This window comes from Fukomys damarensis, unplaced genomic scaffold (assembly GCF_012274545.1).
Source record: "Fukomys damarensis isolate Sample0158 unplaced genomic scaffold, DMR_v1.0_HiC HiC_scaffold_19, whole genome shotgun sequence".
Taxonomy (NCBI): domain Eukaryota; kingdom Metazoa; phylum Chordata; class Mammalia; order Rodentia; family Bathyergidae; genus Fukomys; species Fukomys damarensis.
In genome coordinates, this window is record NW_022900931.1 from 40121395 (window position 1) to 40135963 (window position 14569).

Sequence of the window (14569 nt, forward strand, 5' to 3'; positions counted from 1 at the left end):
TTTTTTTTTTTTTTTTTTTTTTTTTTTAGGTACCGGGGATTGAACTCAGGTCCTTGCGCTTGCAAGCAGGCCACCGAACCGCTGAGCTAAATCCCCGGCCCCAGTAGTATGCATTTTAAATCAGTAAAACCACCAGTCTCAATTCCACAAAATAGTGATTTTTTTCCCCCTACTAATAGTAATCAATTAGTAATATAGTGATTTAAAGTGAATTGGACCGCTATAGAACTCTCAATTTATGAAAATTTTATCTTGCTGTAAAATTTGCTTATGCACAGTAATTCTGAGATCATAATATTCATGTATCTGTTTGAGATGCTTGAGTTTAAATATGTCTTTGTTAAGAGAATTGCCTAGATGGACAGAGAAAAAAAAAATCTGTCGTTCTTTTGCTGTATTATAGTGAGCTGATCCAGTTCAGTACAAGTGGACCTGTTGTTGCCATGGAGATTTTAAGAGACAACGCTATCTGTGAGTGGAAAAGGCTGCTTGGCCCTGCAAACTCTGAACTGGCACGTACAGATGCTCCTGGGAGCATCAGAGCCCTCTTCGGAACAGATGGCATAAGAAATGCAGCTCATGGCCCGGATTCTTTTGCTTCTGCTGCCAGAGTACGGTGTTTTAAAAATATTTTACCTATGTTTTAATTTTGTTAAATGTTTTATGTCAAAGTAAAGCATTTGATATTCGGCCTTTTGCCTAGGATCAAATAGTGTTTCATGTCTCTTTTATGACCTGCCATCCTACTCGTGATTAAGGCTAATTTTCTACAGTTAAAATCCTTTTTTTTGTTCCACAAACTTGAATTACTAAGGCTCATAAATGTGTAAGCTGTTGAAGTCATGTAAGAATGCCAGTTTATGGATAGTAGATATTCAAAAAGAAGGCATTGTTGGATACAGTCTTTCTCTGATTGAGGCAAACACCGAGAAGGCATCAGGGAGAAAGACTGTGGCTGGAAAATACGACATATTCGAAGGAGCAGAGACTGTTGATCTTAACAAAAACTTGAAAAACATCCAGCATCTCCCAACAGCTTCCCGTTGACCTTGAGTTCCTCTTAGTTACTGTCTAATCTTTTCCTTCTCCAGACTTTACCGAAACAAAAGCTATCGTCAGTGTTTTCTGCTCCTTGGCTTTCCTTTGACAACTCACTGGGTGGGAGCCCCCACAAAACTTGCCTTTATCTTCATCATTCCACTGCACTGTATTGGCTTTGGGCTAGGATTTAATTTTGAAATCAGAGGGGAAACATTCATGTTTTATCTGACTGTATCTCTCTACATTTGAGAAATTCGAGTGAGAACTTTCCTCACTTCCTCCCTCCTCCTTCCCTCCCTGCCTTTATTCCTTTCTTGTACTGAGGATGGAACCCAGGACCAGGACACAGAGCTACTTCTCCAGCCTGTTTCTTATGTTTCCTTTTCTGAAGTTTTGGCTTTGCTGTTGTGTGTTTTTGAGATAGGATCTTGTTATGTAGTTCAGCATACCCTTGAACTCACTGTGGAGCTCAGGCTGACCTTCAGCTTGCAGTAATCCACCTGCCTCAGCCTCCCAAATCTGGAATTACAGGTGTACACCACCACATCCAGCTTACATTTTATTTGGAGACAGAGTCTTGCTAAGTCCCTTAAATTGCCCAGGCTGGGCTTGAATTTGTGATTCTCTTGCCTCAGCCTCCGAGAGTGCTGGGATTACAGGCATGCACCGTCGTGCTCTTCTTTTTCTTATTTAATTCTCAGTCTCCTGGTCTAAATTAAGGTAGCAGTTGTGCCTGTGTTATGGCGTTCTCCTGAGAAATAAGTAGAATTATATAAGTGCTTAGGATGGTGCATAGAATGTACTCTTTAATGGAAATATAGCATCTGTTATTATTACAAATATTTGATTTTCATAGTGCTTCCCAAATCTGTATCTGTACGTTGTACTGCAAATAATGACATTTATTTAAATGAGGGATTATATACTGTATCTGAAAGTGGTCCTCTAACACTATATGGCCTTGTGACATTGTAACCATCGTAGTTTGTGTAAATACACTCTGTGATGTTCCCAGCAGGATGAAATCACCTGATAATACATTTATCAGGTGGTATCCATCCCTGTCCTTCAACAACACGTGACTATAGAAGAATCAGTAGTATTCTTCATATAGCTGAAATAACGGGTACCAGTTGTCAATGCAAGGGGGAAAAGGATTGAAGGGAGGGAAGGGGGAGTGATGGGTAGAAAAGAATAATTAATATATATTTGGTACAGGCAAAAAATTCCCTACAATGAATGTGATTAATATGTATGACAAATATATGTTAATAAAAAAAGTAGAAAAAAGAAAATGTGATTTTTGGAAGAGGTTATAATTAACATGATAAAAAACTTTTTGATACTTTTGATATATCGAACAAAAGATGTAGGATATCTTTATGGAGAAAATTATAAGTCTTTATGATAAACAACAACAAAAGGGTTGAAGACATAGATCACATTCATGCATGGAAAGATTGAGTGTCATTAAGAAATCAGCTCTCCAAGTTGATCTATAAATTCAGTGTAATATTAGCACACAATTCTACCACAGATTTTCATGAAACTTATCACAATTCTGTTAAGGTCCAAAAACGGTCAAGACAATTTTGAAGAGGGAGAATAAGGTACAGTATGGACAACTTGGAATTTATTTTATGTGACAAGACTTTTTAAAAAGCTTTAGTTGTAAAAAGAGTATGGCATTGGCGTGAGTGTACACAGGTGTATCAAGCAAATCAAATGTACCCAAGAAACAACCTTTACGTAACAAGAATTTACTGTCATTGTGAATAAGTGCAGTGGATAGGTTGATTAGTCAATAAATTTTTTGGATAATTTTATATGAATAAGTTAAATTAACTTCTTGCATCTGTACAGAACTCCTTAGAGTTTCAGCTTTATATCCAGATAATCTATTGAGAACTGCTTGTAATTCACCAAACGATTCCTTTTATGTCCTATATATTTATAGAAAGAGATTTGGGAAGTAGTATTTTCTTGAAGTTATCTCCTTTCTTTCCATTCCTATAGCCATTCCAGCTCTTAGGATTCTGTAAGAGCCCTGGCTAATACTTTTCCATTGCACATGCACCTTCCATGCAGACTTCAGAAGGAGCTATCCAAAAATACTAATCTGTCAGTGTTGTGACTACTAAAAATCATCCGAAGATGCCCTTGTCCCAGAATCAACTTCAGGCTCCTTTTAGTGCTGTGTCTCCCGGCCTCTTCTCCTGCCTTGCACCCTGCAACAAACCTAGTGTCCGATGCTTACTTTGTCACGGGAACACTTATAAACACTTTTACGTCCCACTTAATTTTCACATTGCCCTAGGTGGTCACTTATAGTGCCTCAGTTCACTGTTACAGAAACTAAAACTTGAAGAATTTCAGTACCAGTCTCATGTGAGAACTTGAATCAGGCCTTCTGTGTTTAACTACTGCTCTCCGGTGCACATGCTGGAAGCCTCAACTTACTTTGTTAAATGTTGCAGCCATTTAGAATATAAAGTAATGAAGGCAACCTTTACAAAATTTGGAAAGTATCATAAAATATTTTCATTAATAATTCTCCCAGCACTGTTTTGAGGAGATAGCTACTTCAGGCATGTTCCTTCCAGCTCATTCCTTTGGTCATGTATATAGTTTACATAATGAACATAATTTTGCATATTTTTAATTTAATTTGATTCTTTTTTCCATTTCACCTTTTATCACATTTCACATGATTTCATATTTCATTTTTTAAATGTTTTAGGTTATTTTCTTAGAACAGATTTAAAAGCATGTAGAGAAAAATTTAGTTATGATTTTTGCATTTGAGATATTTACAAAAATAATATTTATTTAAAATTACTCTGTACAAGTAAAAACTTTTGGCCAAAGCTTTTAATTGGAAACTACTTAGCAATATTTTTATTATTATAATTAAAGATGTTCGTGTAGATTGATCAAATGCTCTAGTGAAATTACCATGTTTTATCAGGGTGAAAATTTAAGAAGCAGTATAACTGTTTATTTTATAATTTGTTGAAAACACACACATCTTATCAAATGGAATCTGAATTTTTAATTTGTTCAAAAGTTATGAGTACAGTATTTATCCTTTCCATCCAGACGTTATAAGGAAGCATGAAAGGCCAAGAGTGATAGCAGGAACTCTTACAAGAAGAAAAGCTTTATGTAATGTGTTTTAGCTTTTTAAATCATGAAGAGATATAAACTTTTTTTTGGTGGCTTTACATTTGTTGTGTGGAGACTTTGAATGAATTGCCATAAGAAAGACCTAACAAAAATAATCTTGCAAGTGTCAGCCTCAATTAATAGGTGACTCAGGGGAAAAAAAAGAAATTAAAGAAATAAAGACAAAAACAAAATTATTCACTTTTATTAAAAAGATATATTTAAGTAAAACCTTTGTACATGTTGCTCAAATAAACATGTATTCAGCATATGTAGGTGGTTATTTGAAAGGTGACATTTCCATTTTTAAAAATTAAGCAAGAAAAGAAGTTGGACAAAAAAATTAATTGTAATTATTAATTAATTAAAATAATTGGCCAGATAATTGGTTAAGCAATTGCTATTCTAGAGGTAGAATAATATAGCATTGCTTTTTACTTTGGAAAAAGCTGACAGAAAAAGTTCAGAGCTTTGGATTCATAATTACATAGATTTGAATCCTGACTTTGCCACCTACTAATTTGTAAGAGTTTCTTATTCAAATTGTCTTGAGTCTCTGTTTTTCTCATTTGTACTGTGTGGATATATCTATTTTATTTAGTACATGCAGTTTCTGAATTTCATCTATTCCAAATTATTTATTGAGAAGCTACTAGTGAATAATATAAAATCCCTTCTCACAAGGAGTTTCTCTCTTTTGAAGGGGTGTGTCAGGTAAGAAATAAATAGACATCTAAATATGTTGGGTGGGAAGGGCCCTGATATAAATAAATCATAGAAAAGGAGTAGAAAAAATAGGATTAAAGGGTTGTATGTTGAATAAGGGTGAAGGTAGGGTGTGATTAAGTAAAGATATTCAAATCCTCACAACATCTGGTTTGAACAGAGATCTAAAGCAGATAGGAGAGAAAACCATGAGTATATTGAGATAAAGAACATTCCTGGAAAAAAAGGGAACAGTACATGCAAATATTCTGAAATGGGCATACAATTGTTAAGTTCAAAGAACAGGGAAGTGGCCAGGCCATAATGCTGGTAGAAATGGAAGGATATTATGTCAGAGGTACAGCCAGCAAGCAGATATATAAAGCCTTGTGGGACATCTGAGGACTTTGAAATCCATTCCAAACAAGGTGGGAGACCACGGACGTTCTGTGTGGAGGAATGCCAGAACCTAAGATGTTTAGAGGTTTTGTTCTGACTGCTATCCTGTAGTAAGAACAGGTCTGTTTCATTCCTTCCTTGATTACCTGCCAGGCCCCTTTAGTTTAATTTAATCTGTACCATGAGGTTCTATAGAACTAGGTAGCCCAAGTATCTGGTACACACTTAGAAGTGGTATTTGATGTTACTGATCAACAAGAGTAAGAAGGTCAGCAGTATGATAGAGGGGAACTTGATGTCTAAGGAATAGAACATTTTTATTTTGCTTTAAAATGTCTTATCCCTGGAGTAGCTCAAGCATATACATTAGTATGTGAATAATTCCACTTATTCCCCCCTCCCCTCTTTTAAAAACATAATCAGGGGCTGGGGATGTCACCTCATAGTGAAACACTCACCTGGCATGCACAAGCCTTGAGTGTGATCCCAAGCACTACCAAAATAAAAGTAAAGCAAAAATAAATATTCATTAGTGTACCATCTTAACACAGCCTATGGCCTTTTGATTTCAAATTTAATGAAAAATGAATATTTAGTTTGAAATAGGCATTGTTTTAGTTCTGCCAGTTAGTTTCTTACTTCACAGTTTCGACAGAGGACAAGTACTTGAAGCACCTTAATATTGAGGGAGGACCAAGAGCTTACTGGAGGCCTCAGGAAAAGCCTCCTAGAGGACAAGCTATTCGAAGCAACCTTTCACACAGTGGCAGGGGTTTCGGAGATTGGACAGAGAGTTTTATAGAAGGAAAGGAAATAATGGTAAAAGGTTAAGGCAGGAAAGCACCTAAATAATTAAAAGAACTGATAAATGTGACCATCTTTGTGACTAGTTGTGATCGCTGGGCTGTGGTTTTGATGAATCATGTGCAAAACAACACAGCCTGAGTCAGAATATAAAATATAAATATGGTTCATTGTACTTGACTTATACTAGAACTATATAATAAGCTTAGTTTTCACTAACTTTAATACTCTGATTTCTGAACATTAATCTATTTCTATACAGATTTCCTTTTGCTGAGATTACAAGTGTGTGCTACCATGTCCTGCACGATTTCCTTGTTTTTAATTTTATTTTACATATTTTAGTGAAAAATTTAAAATTAAGCCAAGTGTAGCAGTACCCACTTATAGTCCTAGGAATTTGGGAGACTCAGGCAGCAGGATCACAAGTTTGAGCTCAACCTAGCAAATTTAGTGATAGTGAGACCATATTTCAAAATAAAAAACAAAAGATGAGATAAAGCTCACTAAGAAGGCCCAGGGTTTAATCCCCAGTACCACATTTTTTAAAAAGTTAAAAATCAGATCTATTTCTTATGAACTATTCTTTGCAGGAAATAAGAACTTTATATTGATTATTTCTGATATTTAAAATTTATTAAGACCGTGTCAACTTTTGATCTGGAACAGAATGTCCCATATTTGCATTGCTTTAATACTTCTTTATATGTTCTTTTGAGTATAAATCTTGAGATAGGGTTAAGTTAATCAGTTTTGGTAAAACTCATTTTTAGTATATCTGAAACAGAGATGAAACTTTAAGGCAATTATATCATTTTACCACATATTCTGTAAATTCAGTATGAGAGATTGTGTGTGTCATAGTCATCACTCTCTGTCTTTCTTTAGGAAATGGAATTATTTTTCCCTTCCAGTGGAGGTTGTGGGCCAGCAAACACTGCCAAATTCACCAACTGTACCTGCTGCATCATTAAGCCCCACGCTGTCAGTGAAGGTGAGTGCTGCACTGAATACACTACGCCCAAAATGTTTTGTTTGGAGGGCTTATTTTGTTAATGTTCATTTTCTTGATACATTTTACACAATAAAGTATATGTTTGACATTTAAATTTATTTTCTCTTTGAAGACATTAATGAAGGGAAAATTATAAAGGGAAATCTGTGTGAATCTGTGTCTTTCTTTGTGTATCTGCATTTTTAGAAGGCGTTCCATGGGTTGCTGATCATGGTCTTGTTCATTTATCTCGAGTCCTTGACTTTTAATCTTCCTCTGGGCTTCTACTCACATGACTGTGATTTACTTAGCTCATTCAAATAGCACTCTGAATATTGTATTGACCACAGTATTTACCATGCCTGAGAAAGTTGGAGACAAGCTCTTTGACTGTGTCACACACACACACACACACACACACACACACACACACACACATATAAAGAGAACACAAGTTTTCCCTTATTTTTAATCTCAATTTCCTCATCTATTTTAATTCCTTCAGCTATCCACAATTTTTAGAAGTGAGATGCAGCATAATTAAAAAGACCATCTTTTAAAAATTACAGTATATTAACGATATGTAATATAATATGTTTTTAAATGTTATGTTTCCTAAGCATAATTTGTGGATAGAATAGAAAAACTGTAAAATAAAAATACATTAAAAAGAAAACAACAAAATTTTACCTGTTTTCTATTGTCCAGAGATAGTTATTTATTTGCTTACTTTTTTTGTTGTGGGGCTGGAGATTGAACTCAGGATAAGCAGTTTTAGCTCTGAGCTAGATTCCCAGCCCAGCCCCTTTTATTTTGTTTTATTTCTTTACTTATTTGAGACAACTCTCTAAGTTGTCCTGGCTGATCTCATACCTAGGATTCTTCTACTTTAGCCTTCTAAGTATCTGGGATTACAGGTGTGTGTCACCACACCTGGCCACTGTTAAAATTTTATACATTTCCTCCAAATGTGTGTGGAGATGCATGCACTGAGAAACATAATTGTTAACATCACTGGTATGTTATAGACTATTGCTTTAATTAATTTTCATGAGCCTTTTTGTCTACTCTTGACTTTGTGAATATTTTAATAGTTTATTTCATATTTAATACCAATCATATGGATATAGTGTAATATTTGAATACTTTGGTTGTTTCTGGTTTTTGAAATCAAAAGTAAAGCTTTGAAGAATATCTGTGTACATAAATATTTGAAGATATCTCCAATCATTTCCTCTAGCTAGTTTCCTAGAAGTAAAGCTATTGGTTGAAAAGACATGAAGCTTAAACATCTTGTTGCATAATTAATGCTTCTTTAATTATTTAAGAAGTGCTTTAATAACTGAGGGACCCTTAGAATTATAATTGTAGGGAACTTAGTTGCATACTGGGTAACAAACATATGTGAAGAACTTACCACTATGTGCCAGGTTGCAGACTGGTTGGAATCTTATACATTATGTCTTTTAATCTTCAAAGCGAGGATGTCAAATAAATGTATTTATCATTCTTTTCCAGATATGCAGGCTGAAGTTCTTTGAGGTTAGGCCCTCTAATTTAGTGCAGATAACACAGGATGTAGATTTTTTTTTTTTTAAACATTAATCTTGCTTTCTCTAGATGTATTGCCCCAACAGCAGCAAACCAAAAGCATAACACTTCCACAGGGAGTCCTAGCAAGGTAAATGTTTAAAAGTCTGTGAAAAAACTGGGGATCTTATGTTGCGTTCATTTCTCTTATACTACATACACACATAACTCATATCTCCCTAGATGAGAAAAATGAGTTCAATTTAAGATCCTAGGATTTTAAAAAACAGAATATACACACATATATATGCACACATATATAATACATGCATGTTTCAAAGTGATAAGACAAGTTCTTAAAGTTTTGTACTTAAAAAAACATATCTTACTTTTAAAACCATTTCAACTTTAAAAAAAACCCTTAACATGTTTCATTCAGTTAGATTTTTATCTAATTAAATCTTTTCTAACAAAAAATGTGATACATGCAAAAGGCTGAGATAAAGTGGAATAAGAACAAATAATAGCTATATGCCATAATAACTATACAGATAAATGTAACTGAAATCCAATAAACATGATAACATACAGAAAAGGTGATGTCAAAATGACCAATTTTATTATATATAGTTTTTATTTTCATACAGGTTAAAATCATTTTTAAGCCAGGCACACTTGTAATCCTAGCACTCTAAGACAATTTGGTGACTTAATGAGACCCTGTCCCAACATTTAAAAAAAGGGAGGAGGGACTGGGAAAGTACCTCAATATGAAGACCCTGGGTCTAATAGCCAGTACCTCAAAAACAAAACATTTTCAGTTAGACCTATACTTGGAAGATTAACTACATTTCTTTTAATTTTGGGGGGGTGGGGTGCTTGAGATCAAATTTAGGGCCTTCTACATGGTAGGCCGGTGCTTTACCACTGGGCTATATTAGGGATGTACGTTAATTAAGGCAAAACAAAATTTCATAGAATCTTTTCAGATGACAGAGTAAACTTTGGCATTCAAAGGCTTTGCTTTTCCATTTTTTGTTTCCTGTTCTTTCTCAACCTAGATTTTAGGGATACTAAGACACATTATGAAATATATTATTAACTCGATTCAGATTAAGCCATGGCTAAAATGAAGTACAGTTTGAAATCTCATATTGAATTTATTGTGATTCCCTTGGTTCCTTTAAATTGTTGGCTTATGTTTATCTATTTCTTTAATAACCCCATCCTTTGTACTGAGTGGTACCTCTGGTCTAGTACAGGCATGAAAGAAGGGATTAAAAAACCAAAAAGGCTGGGGGCGGGGCTGGAGAAGTTGCTGATAGAGCAAATGAAATAGCATTTGATGGCTGCTGACCCCCATCACCTCCTCCAAAGGTGAGAGTATCCTGCTGATGAAGCAGGGCTAAGTTTATTGCTTATTACAGTGAGGAAAAGCACACCCTCGTTGGACTCTTAGACTTTGAAGAAAAGCTCATGGTTAAATGTGGTAGAGATTGGGGTCCACCCTTGAGAGGCTTAATATGAGTCCTTCAGGGAGGTGATCTGATGAGACTGGGCACAGGTCATGAACTGTGTTTAGAGGTAAGAGTCCAGGGTCTTAACTACGACTTGCAAATATACACTTGTGTGATAAGTGAGTTGTTTGCTCAGTTCAGGGAAATTTGTGAAAAAGGGACTGTCTGTCCTTGGGATAGAGGGATTTAAGGGAAGTTTGTAAAGCAAACAATGGAGTTACTTACTGATTTGCATCTTATCTTTCTGGGCCTGAATTCCTTGGCATGAAGAGTACTCATGTGTATGTAGGAGTTTCAGTTCTTAGTCTTATACCTACTCTATGTGGGTGTAGTGGTTTCATGTCTCACTTCTAAGTGGGCTAAGAAAAAAAAAAGACAGAAACCTTTGTTTGTAGAAGAGATGGTGGGGAAAAGAAAGCGTATTTGAGGCGTTTGTAGTTATTTTATCCACGCTTATTGAAACATACTGTATTGTCATTTTGAGCCTCAGGCTTAAAAGATATGAAAAATCAGGTGAGTGTTCTTGTGTTCTTTTTTAATTTTAAAATTATACAGCATGTTTGTTGTTATGTGTAGTTAATTCCATCCATAAAAATAATAATTTTATTACTCTGAAATCAAGCTATGTAGGCTTAGATTCTTATTCTGCAGCTTATTAGTCATGATTATAGTCTTTTGCCTCTTTGTACCCGCTTTCCTTATTTGTTACATTTTCTTCACAGAGTAACTGATTATTAAATGCATTTGTATATGAGCAGTGCTTAGGACAGCATCAGGGACTTACAGTGTTATATAAGAAATGGCAAACCTTATTACTGTTTTGATTACTACTTTTTTTTTTTTTTTTTTTTTTTGGTACTGGGGATTGAACTCAGGACCTTATGCTTGTGGGGCAGGCGATGGAACCACTGAGCTAAATCCCCAGCCCACTACTCTATTTCTACTACTACTGATACTAATATTATTGTCTTTTAATTTTTTAAGTAAAATCGAATAATTCCCTAGTAACAAAGCAATAGTTTCAAATGCTAAAAAAAAAAAAAAAAAAAAAATCAAACAGGGGAAAGTTCCTAATCATTGTTTAAGGGAAAAAACATTTATTTTCCCCAAGTAAAGCTTAGGTCCAAGTTAAAGTCATGAAATAGGATTATTGCTTACACTTGGTTAATTCTGCAGGTGTTTCTGAATGCCTGTTATGATCAGCACTGGACAGGAGGTGGCAGCCAAATCTGGGAGAGCTGCTTAACCTTCAGACGTGTTGGAACCTGGAACTTTGTTAGAAACATTTTTTTTCCTCGCTTTTTCTCTTATTCATTTCTTTCTAGCTCTCTGTTGGGTGGATGAAGTTTTCTTATTGCTCTCCTTTCCCTTTGTTTATTTGCTAGTTTGAAAGCCATAGATGAGGAGTCAGCAGACAATAGTACTGGAGTCAAAGTGGGCCACCTGCCTAGTTTTGTGAATAAAGATTATAGAACCCATTCCTATTCAATGTGTGTTGTCTGTGACTGCTGTTACACCACAACAGCAGAACTGAGTGTTGTGATAAGTATTGTATCACCTCCAAAGCCTAAAATAATAACTTTCTGGCCTTCTACAGAATCTTTGCTATAAATGGTGTATTTTTAATTGGTTATGACTAAATTTTAGTATTGTGTTTAACTCTAAATTATATTGATAAAATTTAAACTTTACCCCAGATTTGTCCTGAAATAAGAAAGAAAATTAAGAATGCTTTAAACAGCCCCTGAAATGTCCCGTTTTTCAAGTTATCATTTAAGAATGTTAATTTCCTTTTATTTTGAAATCAACTTTATTTATGTATATTATTTTTGTGTTTGAAATCCCTGGCATCCAGTTAAGCGATTTGTTTGTTTGGGGGCCTTGTGTATACTAGACAAATGCTCCACAGCCAAGACCCCAGCTCTTTTTATTTTGATATAGGGTCTTGCTAAACTGCTCACACTGGCCTCTAATTTGCATCCTTCAGACAGATTCCTGAGTAGCTGGGATTCTAGGCAGGTGCCATTATACCCAACTAGAGATTCCTTAATGTATAAACTCGGTCATGTCTCCTGTGTCCTTTTTGCAGACATATAGAGAATACTTTTGCTTGATAAGTGATTTGATTGTTGCTCTGTAGAAACAGGAGAATTAAATATTCCAAGCTTTGTTATTTACCTTTATAATTATAATTTCTGTATCAAAGATAAAGCAGTGGAAAGTCACTGTGTCTTTTATCTTTTGAAGTCAGGGTGTGCTCTTTATACTTGAATGGAATAAAGAAACATCCGTTGCTAGGCAGCCAGAGCACCAGTGCCTAGCAACTAAGGTATGATGTCTGCATCAGGAACATTAGGGTCTCTTGAGAACCTACCGAATGATCCATACCACCAGCAAAAGATCTGTACTCATCTCTTCAAATTGGAAGAAACATACAAAAATCTAAATAGGAGCCAGGTGTAGTGGCACATGCCTGTAACCCCAGCACTCTGGGTGGCTGAGACAGGAGGATGCTGGGATTATTCTCTTGGGATAAATGCTACAGTCACAAGTGGTGCCAGTGAGGATTCTTGAGGCAAACAGAAAATGGGTTAGTGAAAATGAGAGTAAAGTTTGACATGTGGCTGGGCACGTCTCTTAGATTGGCATTCTTCTCTCGTGAGGTTGGAGGCAAGTCCAGTTTCATGGAAAAAACTGACTGATAGCAATGTAACATCAAGGAATGGGACAGCTGAGACACTGTCGTACTGTAATTTTAAACTTCAGTAATTTCAAATGTATAAATGTTGGAAATAATAAATCTCATTTGTAAACATAATATTTAAATTTGTTTTATATGTACAGGTATTTTGTGTTTTGAATAATGTTTCATAGTGTCTTTTTGTTTCAGTAAACATTTGTTAAGAAATTTAAATAATTTCTTTTCTTCTACCTCTTTGTATATTAAGACTCATCACTTGCCATTCAGGTAGTGATGCTGTGGAAGCTACCAGCCACACAGGGGTTTGGAGTATTCATCTGTTGGTCTAGTAGGCTCAAGTTGTGCAGAGAGACCTCCAGGAGGAGGAGGATTAATGCGAGGTTTTTTTGTTTTTTGTTTTTTTTTGGTACCGGGAATCAAACTTGGGTCTTTGTGCTTGCAACGCAGGCGGTGGAACCACTGAGCTAAATCCCTGGCCCCTAATGCGAGTTTTTATACAGAATTTGGTTGGCAAAGTAGCCCCCTTGTTTATTTTTTGTGTACTTGTCCGTTACAAGACTGTGTCATTTAGGAACTCATAACTAATACTGATCATAGCTAGACACTATCTAGATTTGTGGAAAGCGAATCTCAAATAACTTGTAGCAAATATAGGGTGTTCCTCTCTCTTGGAGGATCCCCAGCACCGGTTTCCTATGTCACCTCCCAATCCTTTCCTCTGAAACAATGCCTAGATAATTTCACAATGACAGAAAGAACACAGAAGTTTCATCCTCCTACGTTGTGGTTCTGTAATCCAGACTGCTTCCTTCTTATAACCAAAACAGGGCTGAGGTGGGTGATTAGGACATGAACTGATGATTACAGAGTTCCAGGTCATGTGAGCAAAATAGTTTCCAATGCTCTGCCCTTGTTACTAATCAGAGTCCTAACTTCAGTACTTCTCACAAGAACTTGAGCAAATTATTTTTCTTTTTTTGGCACCGGGGATCAAACTTGGGACCTTGCACTTACAAGGCAGACAGCAGCACCACTGAACTAAATCCCCAGCCCTTGAGCATATTTTTGATAGGATAGGCGAGACCTGACATCAACCTGAGGAGTGGGAGATATGAAAGACAGATACCATCCAGGGTGTGGGAGGCACCATTAACTCTTTAGTGCCCCACCCCATTTTTTCAAAGTGTGTCACCTTTGGTACCTTTATTTGGCCCAAACTCATGTTTCTGTTCTTTTTCTTCCTTTTAATAAATGTAAAACCTCACTATCCTTTGCACTGGTCTTGACCAATTCTTTGCTCAGGACAGCAAATGTCTAGAAACCACCTCTAGAAAGAGACTTCAGCACTCTATAAACCTGGTAACAGAGCCACTGTTAACAGTCACTGTGGACTCAGGATACATGAAATATTTACAAAATGAAAAACTGAGGGAGCATGATCTCATACTGTGAGACTTTAGAAGATGATTCAAGTTATATAGCAGAAGCTGGGTGTAGTGGTGCATGCTTGTAATTCTAGCAGTCTGGGATGGTGAAGCAGGAGGATCACAAATTCAAAGCCAACCTGGGCTACACAGTGATACAGTGAGACCCTGTCTCATGATAAAATGGGCTAGGGATGTAGCTCAGTGTGAAGGCCCTGAGTTCAATCCCCCATACACACTGCAAAAAAAATTATGCAGCAGATTATAAAATCTGAAATTCTAGAAATAT

General features: G+C 35.9%; 1 protein-coding gene across 1 annotated transcript in view; it reads left to right on the top strand.

The window, feature by feature from the left end:
- Nucleotides 1-14569, top strand: part of Nme7 (NME/NM23 family member 7) — a 154292-nt gene that overhangs the window by 40396 nt on the left and 99327 nt on the right. The window contains exons 6-7 of the mRNA XM_010633981.3: nt 404-611; nt 7003-7108. Coding sequence (XP_010632283.1) covers nt 404-611; nt 7003-7108 — 314 coding nt within the window. The remainder of the gene's footprint in view (nt 1-403; nt 612-7002; nt 7109-14569) is intronic.